The 22,904-nt window shown below is 46.8% G+C and overlaps 3 protein-coding genes across 11 annotated transcripts in view; 1 reads left to right on the top strand and 2 right to left on the bottom strand.

Annotated features, from left to right (window-relative positions):
• The window catches only part of TSC2 (TSC complex subunit 2), a 45,486-nt gene extending 39,570 nt beyond the window's left edge, over positions 1-5,916 (bottom strand). For 5 of the 7 annotated variants that reach the window (XM_081840609.1, XM_081840607.1, XM_081840608.1 and 2 more), the window contains exons 1-7: positions 5,825-5,916; positions 3,014-3,177; positions 2,037-2,123; positions 1,807-1,917; positions 1,531-1,675; positions 658-775; positions 232-280 (exon numbers count right to left, since the gene is read on the bottom strand). In XM_081840609.1, the coding sequence (XP_081696735.1) occupies positions 232-280; positions 658-775; positions 1,531-1,675; positions 1,807-1,917; positions 2,037-2,123; positions 3,014-3,151 (648 nt within the window). In that variant the 5' untranslated portion in view covers positions 3,152-3,177; positions 5,825-5,916. Of the gene's footprint in view, positions 1-231; positions 281-657; positions 776-1,198; positions 1,333-1,530; positions 1,676-1,806; positions 1,918-2,036; positions 2,124-3,013; positions 3,178-5,824 lie in introns of those variants that run through there. The other 2 variants (XM_081840612.1, XM_081840611.1) reach the window with 2 other exon arrangements.
• A 57-nt stretch (positions 5,917-5,973) lies between these two features.
• Positions 5,974-18,053, top strand: NTHL1 (nth like DNA glycosylase 1). 2 transcript variants are annotated; one of them, XR_014151195.1, is made up of 7 exons: positions 5,974-6,091; positions 6,960-7,222; positions 7,762-7,932; positions 10,091-10,250; positions 12,112-12,217; positions 13,166-17,937; positions 17,976-18,053. XR_014151195.1 is itself a non-coding variant. In XM_081840438.1 (6 exons), exons 1-6 carry the CDS (start codon positions 6,040-6,042, stop codon positions 13,287-13,289), a joined length of 876 nt encoding a protein of 291 aa, XP_081696564.1. In that variant the 5' UTR covers positions 5,974-6,039; the 3' UTR covers positions 13,290-18,053. The 2 variants fall into 2 exon arrangements, 1 of the variants encoding a protein (XP_081696564.1); XM_081840438.1 differs by having other exon boundaries at positions 13,166-18,053.
• NHERF2 (NHERF family PDZ scaffold protein 2) overlaps positions 15,306-22,904 on the bottom strand; it is a 59,714-nt gene continuing 52,115 nt past the window's right edge. For both annotated transcript variants that reach the window (XM_081840436.1, XM_081840435.1), the window contains one exon: positions 15,306-21,236. In XM_081840436.1, coding sequence (XP_081696562.1) covers positions 21,078-21,236 — 159 coding nt within the window. In that variant the 3' untranslated portion in view covers positions 15,306-21,077. The remainder of the gene's footprint in view (positions 21,237-22,904) is intronic.

Genomic DNA, 22,904 nt, shown 5'->3' on the forward strand with positions numbered 1-22,904 from the left:
TCCACTTGAGACAACAAATGCCAAATTAACAGAATAAGTTGGTTCCAAGGAGGGATTGTTGAGACAGAAGGTTTGACATCCCAGAGGATTCTGGAGGGAATTCCAGTCATGGGAACCGGAAGGGAGAATGGATAGAAGTGTTTTAAGAAAGCACCACCACCACAAATATTGCTCTCCTATTTATAATGGCACTTTGTCCTAACACCCATAATATTACACATAACTACTGACCTCAATGTCAACTGCAGAAGATGTCTGAATGCACAAGAGGCAGATCATGCTATAGGAAAGAAAAACATAAAAATAAAAATCTAGCCCTCCAGGGCAAAATTTCTAAATCTACAGGCTCAACCCTACCAGAAAGCCCATCCCATCCCAGAGATACAAGAGTTGGTTGCCCTGACCAAATTCTCCTTTATCATCATGCACTTATGATTAGGCATATAGGAAGCTGCCTTCTGCCTAGTCAGACCATTGGTCCATCTAGCTCAGTATCATCAGCACTGATTGGCAGCAGCAATCCAAGGTTTCAGGAAAGGGTCTTTCCCAGCCCTACCTAGAGATGAAAATATGGAGTCCACATGGAGGTCAGACTGCCAATTTAACCCTCAAGCAGGGTTTCTTAGAACCAACAGAAGGTTTAAAGATTAGCCTTACTTGACCATGTCAGCGATATATTCATCCAAGTAGCAGCTATTGAACTTGACTAGGTTGACCAGCACTAGCAGGAACTCTGAATTCAAACCAATATCCATCCACTGAAGGACAAATTCAGCTGAAGGAGAAGAAAAGAGGAATGCAGCCTGGAAACAAAATCACTACAAATTAACTTGTTTTCAACTTGCTGTAACACCTCCTGTTTTCTGAACCCCAGAAGGTGTTTCACAGCCGTGACAGGTGTACCTCTCGTGCTTCTGCCTGACCCATCCAGATATTCACCAGACATGTCTTATTGCAGGGACATCAGAACCGCCTTGCTGGACCAGGTCAAAGGTCCTTCTGGGTTAGCATTCTGCTTCCACTAATAAGCAGCCAAGTACTCCTGGGAAGTCCTCAAGCACGAAGGAAATACCACCAGCCCACCCACAGAGGAGACATATGCTGCTGTATTTATTTCATTGACCTTTAAACCTGCCTCTGTGTCAAACTATGTGTGTATGATTCAGATCTGGGATTCATTATTGGGGGGTTAACTTACAGGAACAAAGGAAGCTGCCTTATACCAAGTCGAGCCATTGGTTCCTTTTATTCAGTCTTGTCCATCTAGCTCAGTCTTGCTGACACTGACTGGCAGCAGCTCTCCAGGGTTGCAGACAGGGGACACTCCTAGCCCTACGTAGAAGTTCAGTTCAGTGACTGAACCGGGAACCTTCTACATGCAAAGCATATTAACTAATAATATTTTTTTATAGCACAAGTAAACTGAATGTTCCATTATTATGAAACTAAGACACATTGCAGGTTTTGGTCACTCTCCTCTCTGAGCAAGAATTTGCCACGATTAAATTAGTGGCTAAAAAGGGGACATACCCAAATTTTCTTCCAAATACGTTACGCATTTTCCGTTATCCGTAAGAGCCTTGAACACTTCAAGCCGTTCGTGCATGTCTTCATTAGAAGGATAATCTTTAATCACTTTGAAAAAGTGAGCTCGGAGGATACCGAGCCCCTCGCCCTAAAAGATGAGAGGAGTGGCTTCTTGACAAATTGTGGCTACTGGAATTTGGAAATCATGTTTTCTGCTAGTCCATAGTCCCATTCACAGTGTCTAGTTTCTGCATGCCTCAGGTGCACTCTGTGTCTTACCTGCCCTTGAATAATTGCCTTCAGGAGGTGGAGCACAGCATGCCTGGCTTCAGCTGGTCGGTCGGGCTGCAGCATATCATCAACCACTTTCCAGATGGCTTCCACTGCATGCTGAGGGCACAGAAAACTCCAGGTTACCCCCCACATTCACACCTCACTGTCCATTGTGGGGAAGGGGCATTTTGGTGTACTTCCTTATACATTCATCAGTTTTCTGCCCATGTACTCACATCTTCAAACTTTCTAGTTTTTGCTACCTCACAGATTTGACCAATTGCTCTTATCCGATTGTTCAAGCCAGATTCTATGCTCAGTTCCTGAAAGGAAAAGAAGGCAGCTTTAAACCATCACAAGTTGCTTGCAGCCCGATTAACCTCACAGCTAAAATGCTGTTCTGAGCCCCACAAGCAAGGGCAGGGTAAAAATGTGATTAATATCTAAACTAATTTGTTTTTGATTTAAGATGTATATGAGCTTTCTCTATGGCAACACTGAACTCAAATAAAACAATTCCTCTGCTTTTGTGATCTCTTCTTGTGTGGGGTCATGGCCAATGATCAGCATATTGTCACCATACGAAGAGACTGCCAGAACTCTCAGCAGCAAGCAAACAGATGGCACTAATCGTAATTCACGGGTAGATAAATGCAGTGTCATCAAAAAGTGGAAATGGAAGAGTTTTGTCTGTCAGCGACCAGCCATCAGGTCCTCTTTCAAGTGAGGAGGCTGAAGATTCTTGAACCAGAAGGGGAAGGGCACAGAGGGCCAACCCCAGGAGCACTGCTACTGGATAAGCCAGTAGAACCAGCATCCCTCCAGACTGAGGATACGGCACTGCTATCCTCTGACATGAAGGACTCCATTGCAGATGACCCAATAAGGACAGAGGCAGTAAGAGGCTATTGGAAAAGGCTGGAGTGCTTTAGATAAAGTACCACTTTCTAGCATGGGTGAAGCTAACACTTTGGATGTAGCCTCCACCTTGGGCTTAGCCTCCATTTGAGCTTTTTGTTAGCATTGCCTCAACTGGTCAAGCACCCAGCCTGAGCCCTGCCTAGCTCTGTACTCTGTATCCTTGGGCTTACCACACCATAGAATAGGACACTGCCTCTCTCCCTCCTGTGTTTAACCTGCTTAGGTAGCCTTTGCCCTCTTTTAATTTCCAGATGCTGATGCATATCAGGCATCCAGTATATTCGTGTGTTACCTTGAGTATTTCTGCTGTGATAACAAATTCCGTTTGCTTTCCTTCCGATGACTTGGAATTAGATTTGGAATTCCCAAGTCCTAAGAGATTCTTGAACTTCTCCTTTAGGCCAGGATCTTTGCTTTGTGGCTTTGCCATCGTTAACTAAGAAAGAATCAAGGAACCTGTGCAAGTAGAAGACAGAGAATGGCACCATCAGCAGAACATAGTCAACAGCCCCACATTTCTTCATATAGTTAGTGCAACACAGATGCTCCATAGATACACAGTGTGCTCCACACAAGCAGAGGTTCCCCCTTCCACTCCTTAAAGACAGTGTCATGTGTGAATCCAATAGAATGCATAAGCTGCTCCAAGGGCTCAATGGGTGGAGTAGTTCCACATGCTCATAAAGCACCTGCCAAGCACTGGATCGGAGCCTCATATGACACAGACTGCAAAGCCAGAGTACATTATCCATTTATATTATGAGCGTATCATATCTGGAGTGGTAGAGCATTTGCTTTGCACACAGAAATTCCCAGGTTCAATCCTTGGCTTTTCTAGGTAGAGCTGGGAATGTCCCCTCCCAGAAATCCTGCAAAGCCGCTGCCAGTCAGTATTCACAGCTAGATGGACCAAGGACCTGACTCAGTATAAGGCAACTTCCTATGTACCCCCAAAGAGTGAGTGTGGCACAGCAGTTAAAAGTGTTGTACTTTGGAGCCTCTGGTTCAATTCTATCCTCAAGCACTGAAACTCACTGGGTGACTTTCAACCAGTCATTCTGTCTCTCAGCCTAACCTACCTCACAAGGGCAGGGGGTGTATGCTGCCTTAGGCTCTTTGGAGGAAAGACAATACATAAATTTAATAAGACATGGTAAAGCAGGCATAGTCACTATAAATAAAGCAAATGCCCCTGTCACAATAAATCTGTTAGTCTTTGGGGGCAGGATGGAGGCTATGCAAACCAAAGTCATAGAATCACAGAACTGTAGAGCTAGAATGGGCCCAAAGGGTCATCTAGCTCAACCCCCTGCAATGCAGTAATCACAGCTAAATAATCAGATGGTCATCCAACTTCTGTGTAAAAACCTCCAGTGAAGGAGAGTCCACCACCTCCCGAGATCATCTGTTCCATTGTCAAACAACTCTCTCTTCTTTTAATAGATGGGGTGTTAGGAGAGGGACAGTACCTCTGGTGGAGGACACAACATGCTTTTTCTGAGGTAGTTTGTCCACCTTTGGTCCCCAACCTGCACTCAGCTCTCACCTGTGGCTCCTAGAAGCTGTCAGCATGCAACAGTGGCCACACCCCGGGAATGGCTTTGACTGGCCAGTTAAAGCAGGTGAGGGTAGCCCATGGGTCTCAAACCCTCAATGAGTTAGGGACTTTCCCTGCATGCAAAGACAGACTCCGGTGGATTGAGACAAGACCAACTGTGGGTCCAACGGTCAAGAATGTGGTTTCTTCACATGCTGTAGTGACAGAAGTGAGGGGCAGATGGGGCTCATCAACCTGGGAAGGTAGCCCAATTAGGAGAAAGAAAACTCTGATTCTAAACCTCCACTGCCTTGTGGTATAACTTTGGGAGAAGAAAAAGCTAAGGAGTAAACCCTACATAAAACCAGAGTGGAGTCCCTAAGACAGTTGGAGGGCACCTTGTACACCTCCTCCCGGCAACTCCTTGCAGCCAAGCTAGTGCCAAACATATTGCTCAGCTTTCCTTTGGACCACATCAGCAAGAAAGAGAGGGTCTTGCCATCTGGGCAGCCCAGGACTGCCATACACACTGCCCAGACTTGGTCACTGCCCAGGGGAGGTCACTTCAGTGCTGCTAATGCAGCGGTTTGACTTCACCTCTGGAGGTGCACTCCATTGTCTCTCAAGACAGATGCCAACTACTACTACTATTACAGATTTTATTAAAACAACTCTTATTTCATTTATTGTAGTTATCTTGAGTATTTTTCCACTATGTTACTCCCAACATAAAAGTGCTTTACAATTCTTGTCCTCACCACAACCCCCTGAGGCAGGTTATACAGCTGCATCCACTTCACCAGAGCACCTTGGCTGGTCCAAATATCTCAGTGCCACTATAAGACTCTTAACAGAAGACTAGAAGAAGGGCCACCATTCTGAAAGTTGTTTCCATGCACAACAAATTCTGCAGAACTCAGGGTCACAATGGGATAATGCATTGCTTGTTAGCAGCACACGTTCCCCTCTCTAAAATTGGCCTGCAAGTTAAGAGATTGCAAAACACATGCATAGCCATTTGCTCCTAGCATGGAGGTAAGACAAACCCAGGACATCACTTGCAATCTTGGTGACACCACCACCACCTCTGTCTTTGCAGAAGCTAATTCATTATTTGTCTCCACAAAACACCCTCATGCCACAGCTGCTGTTACACGTTTAACACCATTTCCGTTAAGCCTTTTCCAATCAATGCAGCTGCACATGGGTCTAAGCTGCACCCCAAAACCTTTATCGTCACAACAACCCGATGAGGTAGGCCAGGCCGTCCCCACAGACAACAAACTTTGCAACCATCCAGGCATTACATGTTTACATATTTATTGACATCCTAGCTTTCCTCCAAGGAGCAAAAGGCAGGACGTGCACACAGTCTCTATTCCGCCCTCCCCCACAAAAAAATTATACCCTCACAACCACCCTGTGAGGTAGGCCAGGTGGGGAGAAAGTCAGTGAGGGGAGGGCAAGAGGCTTGCTGCTCCCTCCTTCCCAGCCCCCAATTCGCTCCAGAGCCCCCAGCACCTTGTTATCCCCATGGCACCCCTTGCTCCCAGTGAGGCTACTCACCTCCTATGCTCCTAGCCCCCCACATAAACACACACACTCCGAAACCCACCCCCCGTCCCACTCGCCGCCGCCGCCTCCTCAGCCCATAGACCCCGCCCCCTTCCACCGGAAACGCGGGTCCACTTCCGGCTTGGTGTGCGAGGCAGAGACGGTGGACGCGCCGGCGGCCGCCGCGGGGCATTGTGGGGCTTGTAGTTCTGGGTCCAGGCAAAGGCATGTGCGCGAGTCGCGGGGTCTCCACCCGGCTGCAGCTGAGCAAAAGGAGAGGTCAGACTCGGCAAGGGGGTGAGGGAAGCTTCTTGGCTCTGGGGGAAAGAGCCAGGGGGCTTCGGCTGAGCCCCCTGAGACCTATATTGAGTGAGAGCATTGGTCTACCTAGCTTAGTTTTGCCTACAGGAATTGGCAGCAATGGTTCTAGTCTAGGCTTTCAGGCGGGGGGATTCAGATGCCGCTGGGGATTGATGCCGCGACCTCCTGCCCTCCAAGTGTCTCTCTCTTCCAGGGACGTCCCTGATTTAGAGACGCCGTCCCGCTTTCGGATTTGATCCTGGAATGTACTACTTTTCCTTAGGATGTCCCTATTTTCATTGGATAAATGTTGGAGGATATGGAGTTATCCGACCCCCGAGCCGTCTGAAGGCAGTCCTGTATAGGGAAGGGTTGCGTTTTATTGTGTTTTTATATATGTTGGAATCTGCCCAGAAGTGACTAGGGCAACCCAGTAAGTTGCGTGGGTTATAAATAGTAAAATTATTGTTATGAAATGGGACTTCTCTGTTTTCAATGGAGAAATGTTGGAGGGTATGAAAGCAGGTGCTCTGCCACTGAGCTGCATCCAGTGGTGGTTCCAGACAAGGGGTTTTTCCTCCAGCCACACTTGCAGATGCCATTGAGGGTTGAATTTAGGGCTTTCTGTGCTCAAAGCACCAAAGGTGGCTTTGTGCATGCAGTTGGTATAGCATGAGACACTTAATCTCGTGGGTTTGAGCCACTGCGAGCTATTGGGAAAAGAGACGGGATATAAATGCAATCAATCAGAAACAGCACCTTGAACTTAGCCTGGTAGCTAATTAGTATCCAGTGCCAATTTAAAGTTCACTGCAGTTCAATATTCTCTCCCTCTCTTTTTTTGCAGGGGGGGAAGTGGGTGTTCCTGCACTGAGTGAAACCTTCTGTGCAAAGATCCACCGAAAGCAGAAGACCATCAGTGTTGCCTATGACTCTCCCGGAGGAAATGGTCTGGGCAAGACAAACGAAGCAGAGGGCAAGAAGCAGAAGTGGGCACCAAAAAACTGGGAGCAGCACCTGAGCAACATCCGGGAAATGAGGAAGGAGAGAGATGCCCCTGTGGACCAGATGGGTGCTGGGAAATGCTTTGACAGTGATGCTCCTCCAGAGGTGAGGAGAGAGCCCTGGAGCTCAAAACTGAGCTAAAATGCACATATTTAGGAGCTGGAAGGATCTTGGCAGGTTGCATTGTCTGCCTTCCTGCCCTCATAGAGCAGGACTGGGCAGGAGGTAGAGGCTGAGATCTGTTTGTAGAACAGATCTGGTTTTAACAATGATAACATGGGTTTCCCCACCTGAAGCTAGGAAAGCTAACCACTCACTGGCCCTGCTCTGCACCCTCCTTGAGTGTTTTTGCCTGGTTGAGATGTGCCCTTGAACCCTGATAATGTTTCCATCCATTTACCTGGATGGAAGGCAGCAGAGAAATCTGTGTGTGTAGAAACCTCTGGCTTTTACGTAGCTGGGATGTAAAGGCTCTAGCCACATCCATTGCTCCAACTACTTTTGCTTTTGGCCCTGCCCATTACTAGCATATGTTGCCTATCAAGAAATATGGCCCCTAGGTGGTTCTAGCAAAAAAACAAAGTAGATCTGACGAAAGATGATAACCTGTGATGATCACCTTCCATCTCCATACCATACTGTAGGTTAGGCGCTACCAGGTCCTCTTGTCACTCATGCTCTCCAGCCAAACCAAAGATCAGGTGACTTCGGCAGCCATGATGCGCCTGAGGGAACATGGCCTCACTGTGGACAACATCTTGGAGACTGATGACGTGACTCTAGGCCAGCTCATCTACCCTGTGGGGTTCTGGAAGGTGAGCCATTTGAGAGAATAGGAAAGAAGAAGAGCATTAAGCCAATATTTTTCTTGCCCTAATCTTAGTAATCAGCGCTGGGCATTTTGAGGAAATGAAGCTGGTTATATTTGGTAGAGTTGCGGTAAGGTTCTTAGAAACTGTTGAGAGAACAGCTTTAAAGACTTTAGAAAATGTGAACGTCTGAAGATCATAGCTGCTGGATCGGGTTAAAGGGGGCCAATCCAGCCCAACATCCTGTTCTCACAGTGACCAACCAGATGCCCCAATGGGAAACCTGCAAGCAGGCCCTGAATGCAACAGCTCTGCCCACTTCCAATTCCCAGCAGCTTGTGTTCAGAAGCTTTCTGCCTCTGACAGTGGAGGTAGAGCACAGCCATTGGTGTGGTGTGGAGTGGTGCATGCTCTAGTTATCTCCCGCTTGGACTACTGCAATGCGCTCTACGTGGGGCTACCTTTGAAGGCGACCCGGAAACTGCAATTAATCCAGAATGCAGCAGCTAGACTGGTGACTGGGAGTGGCCGCCGGGACCACATAACACCGGTCCTGAGAGATCTGCATTGGCTCCCAGTATGTTTCCGAGCACAATTCAAAGTGTTGGTGCTGACCTTTAAAGCCCTAAATGGCCGCGGTCCTGTATACCTGAAGGAGCGTCTCCACCCCCATCGTTCAACCCGGACACTGAGATCCAGCGCCGAGGGCCTTCTGGCAGTTACCTCATTGCAAGAAGTAAGGTTACAGGGAACCTGACAGAGGGCCTTCTCGGTAGTGGCGCCCACCCTGTAGAACACCCTCCCTTCAGATGTGAAGGAAATAAGCAGCTATCTTATCTTTAAAAGACATCTGCAGGCAGCCCTGTTTAGGGAAGTTTTTAAAATTAATGCTGAATTGTTTTTAACATTTGATTGGAATCCACCCAGAATGGCTGGGGAAACTCAGCCAGATGGGTGGGGTATTATTTATTTATTTATTTATTTATTTATTTATTTATTTATTTATTGTGGCCATTGATAGCCTTATCCTCCTCAATGAATTTGTCTAATCCTCTTTTGAAGCCATGCAAATTGATGACTCTCCCTGCCTCCTGTAAAAATGGATTCCACAGTTTAACTGTAATTGGTTCTTTCATACCACCAAACCCATTAAGATTCTCGTGGGATATCTGAAAAATGTTATACGTTCAGAGCATCTTACTCTCCAGCTGGAGACTTCTTAAGAGGAGCAAAATTGATATTAGTCCCTAAGTGGTACGCTCCCAAAATGCTAAAAGAACACAAGTGGTGTAATACAATATGGTATGTCACTTTGATGTCTAAACTTACAGAAATAGTAAGATTAAGGGACGGGAGACAGAAATCAGAACGGTTTGCAAGTTTATGTATCCCACCTGCCTTTACAAATCATATGGAGCAAAGATTTAATTTAGGACTGTTTAATTCTTTCTTGACTGTAGCATGAAATAATATAACTTTTCTATTACAGTAAGCCCACAACGTACATGGGGCTTACATTCCAGGGATCGCACCTAAAGCCAAAATTGTGTGTACTCAAAACTCACTGGGTTTAATGGAGGTGGGATTGCCAACGTCATTTTTCACAGAACCCCTACCACTTTCCACTTCTTTTTAAAATAAAAAAAATTGCCATGCATGTAAAGCTTGAATGCACACAAGTTAAATGTGCGCAAGTTGTGGGCTTCCTGTATTTCAATATTAAGTAATCAATGGCACAAAAGGAAAATAGATTGGATGGGAGGAGGAAATAAGCAAACAGGTTCAAGATCTTGATTGCAAGTGGTCCTAATGACTAACTGGGTTGTGGAAGCTTTTTAAGGAGAGGAGGCACCAAATGTTGTGGGTCTGGTTGAGACCAGAGAGACCTCCTTACCAAGGGGCTTAATAATCCTTCCTGCCTTGCGGTTCTGAAAGCACACCCCTGCTAGATAATAAATAATAATTCTGTAATATAATTTTATTTATATCCCGCTCTCCCCAGCCGAAGCCGGGCTCAGAGATTCCATTGTCATTGTGGTCCCTGCTTTCATCCCGGCCCCTCATTCCTCATAGTCAGCCCCCTTATTCCCTCCATTGCTTGAGGCCTTCTTTGTCAGCTGGCTAAACCTCCAGCACACATCCCCCCATTTTTCACTGACTACAGCGGAAAGTGAGCTACATCAAGCAGACCACAGCAATTCTGAAGCAGGACTATGCTGGAGACATCCCAAGGACACTGGCGGAGCTGGTGAAACTCCCAGGGGTTGGACCCAAGATGGCTCATTTGGTAATGGACATCGCCTGGCAAGACGTCTCTGGAATCGGTACTGTTTCCATTTTTCTCTTAGCAGTCCCAACTCATTTGCTCTAGGAATCGGAGCTTCTAGAAGGATCTGGGATGGGGACTCTTGGGCCTAGGGGCCAAAGGTGGCCCTTTGGGCCTATCTATCTGGCCCTTGGAACATTCCCCAGGCCACACACCCTCACCAGTCTTGCTTCACACACCCCTTGAGCATTTTTGCCTGGGGAGAGAGCTTTTGTGTGTGGGTCCTGCTTGCAGGTTTCCCTTTGGTGCATGTGGGTAGCCGCTGTGAAAACAAGATGCTAGACTATATGGGCTCTTCTTATGTACATAGTTTGTCTAAGGCCACCTGAAGCAGAGGTGAAATGGGTCCTTTGTGGCTCACACACTTACAGAGCAATCATAACCATGTCTACTCAGCACCCCCATTGAATTCAGTGTTAGAATCTATGTTTTTCAAATGAATAGCTGTCACTTCAAAACAGTTCCTGTGAGGAGGCTTCTTCACTTTTGCCTACCTTGAATTTTGGGACTGTGATGCAATCCTGCTATAGGCAGGAGGTGGCGCTGTGGCTCCATGGCCCATGCTTGCACCAACCCACCTTTTTTTTATTTTAACAGTACTTCCAATTAACATTTTAGGTTGCTGGTTACAGGAAACCTGGGAGGGCTGATTCTTGATGAATGGGACTTCAGGAACCAGTTGATTAAAAACTGAGGGTGGGGAGAATCTCATTTGGGGGTTCTCTGGTGGAATTCCTTCCCAATTAATCAAGGAGCCTGTGTGTTTCGCCCAGAGATGGCGGCAGTGCTGGGTGACAGACAGTCCCCAGTAATTTCAAAGGTGAGGAATCAGCCATTGTTATATTTGAGGCCTTGAGGCAACCTGATACCTCCATGGCAGCTGCGAGCCTCTTCTGAATGCCTCCTCCCACCTTCTGACTTAAGACTCTTACAAAATGCAGACTCGGGACATTAAAAGGGGCATTATTTTTCCCCTCCCCCCACTTTTGCTTACCAGCTAGCCAGACTATTTGCGTTGGCCTAATAAAGGCCTTGCCCTAATAAGGATGTTGAAATTTCCATTTCTGATTCCAAAAGTCGCTTCCTTCCACCTGCCACTTCACAGCAGCAGGCCCTGATCTTCGCAGGCATGCTGTGGACCACCTGAATGAAGTTCACGGACCACTGTGGTCCTCAGACCAGTGCTTGAGAACCCCCTGGTTTACAGTACACCGACAAGGCACAATTTAGAAAGCAGTATTTTCCGCAGTCCAAAACATTAGCATATTCAAATGAATTGAACACACTTGGATTTTCAAAATCAAAACATTGTGCTGTATCCCTTACATAAGAACCTGCTGAATCAGACCCCTGACCCATTTAGCATCCTATTCTTACAGTGGCTAACCAAATGCCTGTGGGAAACCAGCGAGCAGGATTTGAGCACAAAAGCCCTCTCCCCTCCTGTAGTTCTCAGCAGCTGGTATTCAGAAGCATTGCTGCCTCTAAATTTGAAAGCAGAGCATAGCCATTGGTGGCCATCACTGCCTCCACAGTTTAACTATGTACTATGTGAAGCAGTATGTTCTTGTATCTGCTACTGACAGCCCAGTGACTATCTGGAACCTGTGGCCCTCCAGTTTCCTGACTCACACTCCCATCAGCCCCCCAGCCAGCTGGGCCAGCAGCCAGTGGTGCTGGAAGTTGGAAGTCTAGCAACATCTGTAGGGCCACGGGTCCCCCACCCCTCCTCTGGTCGAAAGCTCCGCTCAAAGATAAAACCATCCTTTACTTCAAGTAGGGGTCAAATATCCTCTAACTATTCTGGGAACTGAATATGGGATCTCCTCTCCCCTGACTCTACTCACCATTTTCCATAGGTGTGGACACACATGTGCACCGGATTTCCAACAGGTTGAAGTGGGCAAAGAAGGAAACAAAGCTTCCTGAGGAGACTCGGCTGGCTCTGGAAGAGTGGCTCCCCAGGTGAGGCAGTCGGGGTCACTTCTGACGTGTTTCTTTACTCCACGTGTTCTCTCAGTTTCTTTTTTTTAATTCAGTGACCTGGGCCACACATGCCAAGCCATGGTTTGTTTAGCCTAAGCCAGGGGTCTGCAACCCGCGGCTCCGGAGCTGCATGTGGCTCTTTTACACCTTTGCTGTGGCTCCGGGGTGGATACTAGCGAGGGGAGGAGGCGCATTGTGCGCCCCGACACTCCCCACTGTGGCGGGCGCTGTACTGGCTGTGACGTCGCATGGGGGCGGTGCATGCGTTAGTCACGCACTGTCCCGACGTCACCTTCCTGCCCGCCCGATACATTGTAAGGGGCATGTACGCTGGTCACTGTTTTGAAGGGGAGTGAAGAACACACACACAAAAAAGGTAACTTGTTAATTTAACGTTTATTTCTATGAGGAGGAGTAATTCTGAGGGGTCAAGCAAAGAAATAATAAAAAAGTGACAAAAAAGTTATTTTTATAATGACGAGTTTTGTGGCTCCCAGTTTTTTTTTCTTTGGAAACGGGTCCAAGTGGCTCTTTTTGTCTTAAAGGTTGCAGACCCCTGGCCTAAGCAAAATGTGAAGTCATGGTTTGTTTTTGGCTTACGAGCTGTGGCTTGTTTTAACAATAGTTTGGCTTTATGATCAACATGCTATCTTCATTGTCTCCCATTCCATTTCGGAGCCCAATTCAAAGTGATGTTTTCCATCTTCAGAGCCCTAAACAGCCTTAGAAGAGGACGTCTGAAGGCTTCCCTTCTCCCATACAAAATTTACCACAGGGTTAGGCCTTCAGCTAAGCTCCAGGGGCAGCTAACCAACAACCCTTCAAATCTTTCTGAACTACAGCTCCTGTAGCCTCAGGCTGAAGGGTGGGTGATTAATCAAATTAATAATAATGATAAATTAACATTTCCTTTCCTTCTCCTCCTAGAGATCTCTGGAGTGAGATAAACTGGCTTCTTGTTGGGTTTGGGCAGCAAGTCTGCTTACCTGTAAATCCACGCTGCAGTGAATGCCTCAACAGGGACATCTGTCCGGCTTCGAGGAAGCGCTGAGAGATGCAACACTTACTGGAACAGGCCACCATACTGGGGGACTAGGACTTGGGGGCCCACCAATGGACTGATGATGCTGTAGCTGACCTGCCAGTGGCTTGAGCAGGAGGGATTTTCACCCTGAAATCTGGTGGCACTACAGCAATGACTTGGTTCCTGGTCTCCAAGCCATGCACAGGTGAGAGGGGTCCAAATAGCATTGTTCCTCATAAAAGGTCCATAGAGTTGACTTAAGTGTGGTGTCCCAGGCTGCCCTGAAAGGACTCCTCTTAACCCAAGTATGAAGCCACACAGAGAGTAGTTAAATAAGTGCAATGTATTGGGCCATATTCCAGACTAAGTTAGCTGGACTCGAGTCCCACTGAAATCAGTTGCATGTGTACATCTTGACATAACTCAGTTCAGCTAGCTCAGGCACCATCAGCACCATACATTTAAAGCAGTGACATGCTACTTTAAACAGTCATGGTCCTCCTGCCAGCCCCCTTCCCCAAGAATCCTGGGAGCTGCGTCTTGTTCAGGGTGCTGAGAGTTGTTAGGAGACCCCCATTCCCCCTCACAGAGCTACAGTTCCCAGAGTTCCTGGGGAAGAAGGGTTGAAATTGCTTTGGGAATTGAAGCTGGAAGGGAATAGGGGGTCTCCCAGTAACTCCCAGCACCCTTAACAAACTACAGCTCCCATGGTTCTTTGGGCAAAGCCATGAGTATTTAAAATGATGAGAGTCTACTTCAAAAGTATAGTCCAGCCCCCAATATATTTTAAATGCTTTTGCTGGATTCCTGTGGCTAGAAAGAGGAGATGGGGGAACGCAGGCTTAAAATGGGTGAAACTTTCTTTAGGGTGAAAATGAAAACAAGCAGAAAGTTCAGTTTGTGTCCTGTCAATGGAAGATCCACATGTTTTGATATGTCTGGAGATCTCTTTGTCATAAGCTATATATGTCTGACCAGAATTTCTAAGGTTCAGCTCACATGACATCCTCCGGCCTTTGTTTTGAAAGGGCAAGGCTCCCACTTTGAGAGCCTCTGCCTGAAGGGCAACCAGCCCTCAGGGTGTGTTGTATTTCCTTGTCTTTATGCCTCTCCCTGCCTCCACACACACTGTGAAGGAGGCCGGTCATATTTTCTTCCCAGACCAGACCTTCCTAAGAAGTGTTTGTGGATTCTGTCAGCTGCCTTTGCCCTTGAAGAATTTCCAATTTAAATGCTAATAAGCTAGTTACCAGGCAAAAGGAGTTATCCAGCTCCACTGGATGATGTCATTCAGGCCTGTCCCAGCGTCATGGAGGAATTAGCCTGTTGCCAAGGTAGGGAGAGTTGGAAGTTTAAAAACAGATGAGACAGAAAAAATGCTTCCCACCCCAATTGTATCTGATGGGCTCCAGGCCTTGAGATTTTAGATCAGCTTTCCTCCCAATCTATCACCCTCCTGATGTTTTGAACTACAACTCCCATCAGCCCCAGACAGCGCAACCATAAAATACAGTCCAAAACATCTGGAAGACACCAGGTTGGGTAAGAGTTCTCCTATGTGAGAACGAAGCCTTTGAGATGTCCCAAGCAAAAGGGGCATTTGGAATACAGTGTAAGCCTTGAGCTTTGCTTAGCCTGTCACATAAGCCAAATGCTGAGAACTGCATCTACCTAAAGAGTAATTCTTATTTTTATATAATAAACAGTTTTGTTTTTAATAAGAATTTTGTCTAACAGTCTCTGTTTGGTGCTCAGGTTTCCCAGAAGAGGGGGCTTAATCCAGAGTAGGGAACTTGGGCCCAGGATCTGAAAGCAGCCCTCCAGGCCTTTCCTTCTGTCCCCTGGGACTCTCCCTATGACATACCCCCTCATTGGCCCTGCTTCAAACCTTCCTTGAGGGGCTGGAATATGTTTCCCTGATAATTTAAATGCACCTAGAAGTGAGGCAATCTGGCACAGCCAGGAAACAGACGCAAAAGCTGGATGGGAGGAAGAGAGGGATACCATAAGGAAATAATAATTTGGACACCAACATCATAAAACTCGCTGTACATGGGAAACCAGTTTATTATTGACATTTTAGTATACATTTTTTTTACACAATGCAGTTAACAGCTCTTCTTATAACTTTTTAGAGAATGTCTAGGTTAGATGTGCAGAAACTGAGTTAAGTGCTGCAGAGCATATAGGATGGCAGAGAAAAGAGAGGCTTTTAAATCGTCATGAGTCAATCCACGTACTAGAGACTGGGATGTTTGCTTTCTTGGAAGGGGTAGGGGGAAAGATACCTCTATAGGTACAGATTTGTATAGGAGATTTCAGTTGTACCACAACCCTCAAATTTGTGCTTCTGTCACACCTCTCCTATCCTTAAAGAATGACTTTAGAAATCCTTGTTCAAACCAGTCCTGCATTCATTCATTTCCTTACTATTATATTTCACCTTTCTTCGATCATGGAGCCCAAGGTGTTATCCAGGCGTTTTTCAAAAGGCCTCCTATCCTGTTTCATCTTCCACTGACCAGATGTAAACCTGTTCTTTCCATGCATCAGAGGGGTGAAGAACCTGTGGTCTTCCAGATGTTGCTGGACTCCAACTCCCATCAGCCCCAGGCTGGTAGGAACTGCAGCAGCAGCAGCACCCACACACATGTGGTGCATTAGCACCTTTGCTAATAATGAATTGGGGGCAACTCTTTTGGAGGTAAAAAATTTAGCCTAATTTGAAAAACAAGCGCCCTCCAATCATTTAAGGAATCAAAGCAGCCCCCCACAAAGCCTTTAGAAATCTCACACCGACCGTTCTCAAAATCAAGTTTCAAGCAACCTTATCAGCAGGTATTAGCATATACCTGAATTACTACCAGTCTCTCTCAATAAGTGTTTTCTTTGTTAAAAAAATTTTAAAAGACTCAGCAGAGCATCCTTCAGAAAGCCACATTTTCATTCACAAACATTTCATTATCCTCCTAGAATCAGTGGTCCCGAGTCATCAAGAGAGATTTATGGCAGGATTACTCAACCTGGGGCCCTCCAGTTGTTGTTGGACTACAAATCCCATCAGTATCAGCCAGCATGGCCAAAGGTCAGGGATGATGGGATGTGTATTCCAAACATCTGGGCACCAGACTGGGGAAGGAAGATCTACATGCACTCTTATTTGCAATTGCCTCATAATGCACACCCTTCCTGTGGCATCAGCAGGAAGCCCCCTTTCAATACTAATGGGCATCTATGGGACTAACTGAGCATAACTGGACTGGGAGTCAGCAAGTACGGCTGTTCTCCAATAATAAATGGTTTGGGAATGTGGTAAAATCCCACATCTGCAGACTGAGTTGTGCAAATTAGTCATATTTACATATATTTATTTTTACATAGCTTCACAGTCTTCAATGGTGCAGGTTTTTAAAAACAAATTGGAATGTTTTGGTCAAGCTTGGCAAAGAATGAGTCTCAAAGGGGGAAAGAATTCCTGACATTCCCCCAGATTCCATGTGGGCTAGAAACCCTATTTTTAAAATAAAAATCATCCTCATAATCATCATCATCATAAAGTGAAGAGCACAATGATTTGTAGCCAAACCCTTCTTGCCTGCTGAGCTTATAATCACTGAACATCTATGGAATCAATCTGAAATATGGGGGGAGGGGTTGTTTGCAAAAAGACCGCTTTCTAGTTCTCATGCCTACGGAGATAAAATTCAAAAGTGGTGGGTGATGCCTGATGCTACCTCAGAAGACAGAGGGGGTAGGCCTCTGAGGAGACAGAGGTGAGGACTACAATGGTGTCCCTATGATAACCAGGCAGACTATGCAAAATCAGTCAAAATGTGGCCTTCAGTTAGATTAACTCAGGTGCAGAATTAGGGCACGTTTCTTAGGCATCCAGACCAGCTGCCCCCAACTTGGTGCTCTAGGGCTGCTAGGAATTGTAGTCCAAAATAGCTGGAGACCATCAGATTGGTAAAAGCTGGTGTGGACAAAGGGTATCCAACGTGGTGCTCTCCAGATGTTGTGGACCGCAACTCCCATAAGCCCCAGCCAACACAACCAATGGTGAGAGATGATGGGAGATGGAGTCCAGCAACACCTAGAGAACACTGCTTTGGCTACTCCTGGGGCAGACTATGAGTACAGGGCTGTCCATCATGGACACCGATACTCCACCTTGCATTTCTCTCAAAGCCCTCTGTAATGAAACTGTATACAAGGTTATTCCTGAAAACCAATCACATAACAAGAGAATGGTACCATTTACCAAGCCAGCTTTGCTACATGGCAGCCATTTCCCCAAAGGACAGGAAAATAATCTAAGGCACCTTATTCAGCTAAGTTATTTGCAAAACATACACAAAGCCCCCAGAGTGTACTTATATCAAAGGGCACTTGTTCATCTTGCGGGTATTGTAGGGCTGTAAGAGTTGGAAGGGGCCCAAAGGATCATCTGCGTCAACCCCCTGCAATGCAGGAATCACAGCTGAAGAATCTCTGAAGACAAAATGTCCCCCCCCCCAACTTCTTGAATACTTATATAGATTGTACATTTGTGTTCTGATTAAAAGGGTGGCAATTGCTTAGTCATACAGACCTCTTTTTATGAAAGAGAAACTGCATCCCATCCAGCTTGCTTTTTAATACTTGTTGTGGAAGTGGTTGTAAAGAAGAAAAGGGTGTGAAAGGTTGTGATGTCTCACTAAAGAAGGCTGGAAGAAAAAACTCTTCCTACCTGCCTCCCCTTACCAGATTAACAGTGTTATAAAATCATTAGCTATCTTCCCCCCTTTTTTTTCTTTTTTTTTTTTTTACTCCTCCCTCACTTAGCAGAGTCAGGAGAAGAGTTTGGATAACAATTTCTGAGTTGCTGCAATGTGATCACTCTCAAGCAGCCTTTGCCAACTGTGTGCCCTCCAGATGCTCAAACTACAACTCCCATCAGCCCAAACCATGGATGTGCCTGCTGAGGCTGATGGGAGCTGTGGTTCAAAACAGCTAGAGGGCACCAGATTAGCAAAGGGATCTCCTCAAGAACAGAAGAGCCTAGTGTAGGGGTTCCACAGGAGTGTGTGCTTTACTTTTATGTGGCCCACAAAGTTGACATACATCACTCATTGAGAAGGGTCAAATTCAGTTAGTAAGTAGGAGCAATACCCCAGAATTATCCACTTTCACTCAGGCCTGGATTCAGGACATTTCAGTGCCTACCACAGAAAAAAAAACCCCACACCAAACAGTATACTCCTTCCCATGAATTAACACAGGGAGAGGTGAGAACTTCCCTGGAAACTTCCCAGTGACCTGGGCCCCTTGGGTCAATCCATCTCCCAACTCTTGTCCTCTTATAACAACATCAAGATCTATCTAGGGCAGGCATGTCCAAAATCCGTTTCGGGGGCCTAATCCGGCCTTCCAGTCAGTTTAATCCAGTTTATTTCCTAGGGTAAAATCCTAAAAAACCTCAACAACTTCAATCCTAAAAAAAGGTTAACAACTTTGATCGGCCCTCACAGCCCTTCACCTCATAAAATCTGGCCCTTTTTGAAAAAAGTTTGGACACCACTGATCTAGGGAATCACAGAATCATATAATTGTACAGTTGGAAGGGACCCCGAGAGTCATATGGTCCAACCCCTTGCAGTGCAAGAATCACAGCTAAAGAATCCCTCCAAGATGGCAATCCAACCTCTACCATGTCTCCTTGCCTTTAATAACAATTCTTCTTTCTATTTGGAGGGTGGGGGAAGTAACGTAGAGGGCCTAACGCTGGTAATGAGCAGGTCAGATGGTCAGTAGATGTGGATGTGTTGCCGTCTCAAAAAAGAGACACATTCTGTGCTTCTGAGCCATTCCTTCAGAAAGAACATTGCAGAAGCTAAAACACATTCAGAGCTTGTTAAATTCAGCTTTACGCGTCATGGTTAAAGCATGAGATTTGACTTTGGCTGTAGGGAGGGGGTGCCTCAGGCCCAGTGACCAAATGCGGCTCTTCAGGCCTCTCCATCTGGCCCTCAGGATGCTTCCTAGGCCACTCCCCCTTCTCAAACCAAGGCCTGCTTGGTGCTTACATTAAGTCCTTTTCCCTGCCTGAGAAATGTTCTTGGACTGTAATGAAACCTTTTGGATTCCATGGTTGGAGAAGGGTGAGGGCTGGTGTAGAACCTCAGGCCATTGCAGGTGGGGGGGGGAGCCCTGTGAGATCCACCACCTTTGCTTCTGGTTTCTCCTGCCACTGGTATGCAGCCCCCAGAAGATCGCCCACAAGGGAATGTGGCGCTCGGCCTGAAAAAGGCTGTGGGGACCACTCTCTCCATCATCTCCCACTGCCTGTGGAAAGGGTTAGTAGTCATATGTTAAAGGGGAGACCATCCACTACAGCCTTTCCTTAGAACAGCTGATACGTGCAGATACCTTACTGCTGCTAAACTGAAAGGAAGGTTAATGGTGCAGCCGCTGAAACATTAGCAATGTTGAAATGGGGTGCATGTTTTCAAAAGGCCTGGAAGTGGAAATAGTTGTGCGGTTGGAGGTTAAATGAACTTGACCAAAAAGGGGGGTGCTTCTGCTTAAATCTCGAGATGCCTGTCCGTTTGCCAGCAGGACACCGTCTCCCAGAGGAACCGCTCCCAGGAATGTTAGTATTTCACAGATACAATTGTCTTCCTGTGCTTCTCCCGAGTCTCGCTAAAAAGTGTTATTTCCAGCTTCTGGCTACAGCCAATTCAGATCAGTGTTCCTTATAAATGTCAGGATTTAGAAAGGGGGGGGCGCTTGCTTTCCCCCCCCCCCACCCTACCCTGGCCCCTGGGGGTTGGCAAGGGACAGCATGCATTTCTGCACCTGAGTGCACCAAATAATTGTGGTCTTTTGCCATGATTGGTACGGAAGGGACTTTTCAAAAAGCACGGTCGTTCTGAAAAGTGGTTAAGGGGCTTTTCGAAAAGCGCAGTTGTTCTGAAAAGTGGTAACAAGGCAAAAACAATTTGCAAAGAAAAGGGGGCTTGCTGTGCCTGAGGCTTAAAGGGTCAGGGCGTTTCAAGCACTAACTATGTACAGATGGAGGGGCGGAAAAAAATTTCCTCCTTTAAAAAATAAAAAGTCCAAGTTTAAAGCCACAGAGAAAACTCGCACAATCACGAAATGGTCAGGCAACCACATTTATGAGGATGCCAACATGGAAACCCAGCAGTCTCTGCCAACCTGATGCCCCCTCCTGCCCGAAACCAAGGGCTGCTGCAAGGAGTGGGCATTATCTAGAACATCTGGAGGGCACCAGGTTGGCAACAGCTGCTGCTAACACATCACTGTGCAGACCGCAGCATCCAGTTAAGTGGAAAGGCTCTGGTTAACAAGTTCTGGTTGGGACATTATTAAAAAAAAATATTGACATCGCTACAAGAAGAGGCAGAAGAAGCTCAAACAATTAATGATATAAAAATGATCCTATAAATAATACATTCTAAATATTGCAGGTTAAGCGATTCAAAAAGGAAAGGAAAATTGCCGCTTGCTTTTCCTGCTTGTTACTGTGGCAGTTTCACAGTTGCCTGTTTTGTGTGTTTGAGCCCTGCAGTTTCAATCTCACTCTCTCTGACCACTTTTGTACAATAAAAGAGGCTGGGGGCAGGGGGGAAGGAGGGAATGTGCTTTGTACAAAGCAACACAAACCTATGGTAAAAAGCAGAGCCTGGCACGCCTTGGAGCGGTGCCCGTTGGAGGCACAGCGCGGCCGTCGCCATCCCTGTGCTCATTTGCAAATGTCTCCAGGCCGGGGTTGGGGGAGCCGCAACAGGAGTCGAGAGGAGCTCCCCGACCGGCTCAGAAGTTGCTGAAGATCTCCCGCTTCTTGTTCCAGTCCATCTGGGGGGCCCTTTTGTTCACCCGCTTGGCCCGCACTTTCTCTTTGGCCTCCGCTGCCGTGGGACTCAGGTTCAATCCACTCTCCTCAAACGGATCCTTCTTCCCAGGCTCTCCCACCTAGCGGGATTTTTTAAAAAAAATAAAGAGAAAAGAATGGAATTCAAAAGAAGGGAAAGGACTGGTGGGATAGAGGGGTATGGTGGGGGCTCCTGTGCTGCATTTATTGCGGGGGGGCAGGTTTCCCCCCACTTCAACCTGTCATCCCTTTTCAAACTCATTTTGCAGGGTTTGGAGAGACTACCTTGCAGGTAGAGCTGACAGGAGGCAGCAAAAAAACTAAAGAGTCATTGCAGGATGCAGACTGGGTCTCTTGGGCCTTTGACAGGGCAAAACTCAGCCTCTGCTCTTAGGAGAGGAAGCAGCAACTGAGAAGAACTATAACTCAGGGGCAGAGTATTTGCTTTGCATGCAGAAGGTTCCAGGTGGCATCTCCAGGCAGGGTTAGGAAAGACCCTTGGTCTGAAACCCTAGAGAGCCGTAGCCAATCAATACAGACAATACTGAGCAAGATAGACCAATGGATGTAGCTGAGTGGCAGGACATCTGCTCTGCATGTAGAAGACCTCGGGTTCAATCCCTGGTCTCTTTTCCAGGCAGGGTTGGGAGACCCCACAAGTCTGTGTGAACAGTGTTAAGCTAGACAGACCAATGGCCTGACTCAATATAAGGCAGCTTCCTGTGTCCCTAATTCTGATGCCGAAGAGCTGCGCTTACTCTTCATAGCACCCAGGTTTTTGGAACATCAGCAAGTACTAACCCATCTGGCCCCATTCAACCCACCACAGACCCAAGTCTGCAGCCCAAATGTCATCATGCATCACCAGCAGAGCGCAGGAGGGATGGGCCTCCAGCTTAATGGAAGGCCATATGCTTTGTATCCAGAGAAGGTCTCATGTGTGCTATGCCTGGCCTGAGAAAGGGATGTCACCTGCTTTACAGCGGCGATTAAACAAACCAGCAGTAAGCAACTGGACACCTCTGGGCAGGATCCGGCCTCCAACCGCCAACCCAGGGAGCAAGGGGATGTGGATGAGCAGCGTCAGAAAGCAATGGGATGTGGTACCCAAATCCGCTTGGGAGCGGTGGGTGGTCACTGTCCCCAGTGTTTAAAACTTCCTGGGCGACAGACACATTTTGCTCCTGGTGCGGGTCCAATTGTGACTACGTGGAGATTTCTGGGCGACTGACATCTCCATCGAGCCAGCTGAATCATGTGCAGCAAAAGATACATGCTCCTGAACTGCCGAGCAAATCATGGACCGCTTGCTGAGCATCTTAGTCCTCCATCATCACATCAAGGAAAGGAAGTGCAGCACTAAGCGCAGATACATCTGACTGTGCTGCAGCCTTTCCACAGGCCACGCAAATGGAACTCACAGACCACAGTTTAAAAATTTCTGCCTTAGCCCCTAGTTGATTCCATTTCCCTTTCCACTGTTTATGTTTCTCCTTCTTACCTCCTGGGACAAGTGAACTGTTGTAAGAGCAAGCTACAGTCAGGCAATGGAGTTGAGATAATAAAATAATAGAATTGTAGTGCTGGAAGGAACACCAAAGGTCATCAAGTCCAACCCGCTGGCGAATTGACATAACCTAAGCTTAAGGTGCCATTTGGTGCCTAGCTTACATATCTTGAGTTTCTAACACTGGCCCCACTCCCCTATCACAGTGGACCTCTGGGACAATTAAGTGCCACTTAGGGTTCTCCTTCTATGTCTATTCAAA

This window comes from Podarcis erhardii, assembly GCF_964252035.2.
Source record: "Podarcis erhardii genome assembly, chromosome: 14".
In the NCBI taxonomy this organism is placed as follows: Eukaryota; Metazoa; Chordata; class Lepidosauria; order Squamata; family Lacertidae; genus Podarcis; species Podarcis erhardii.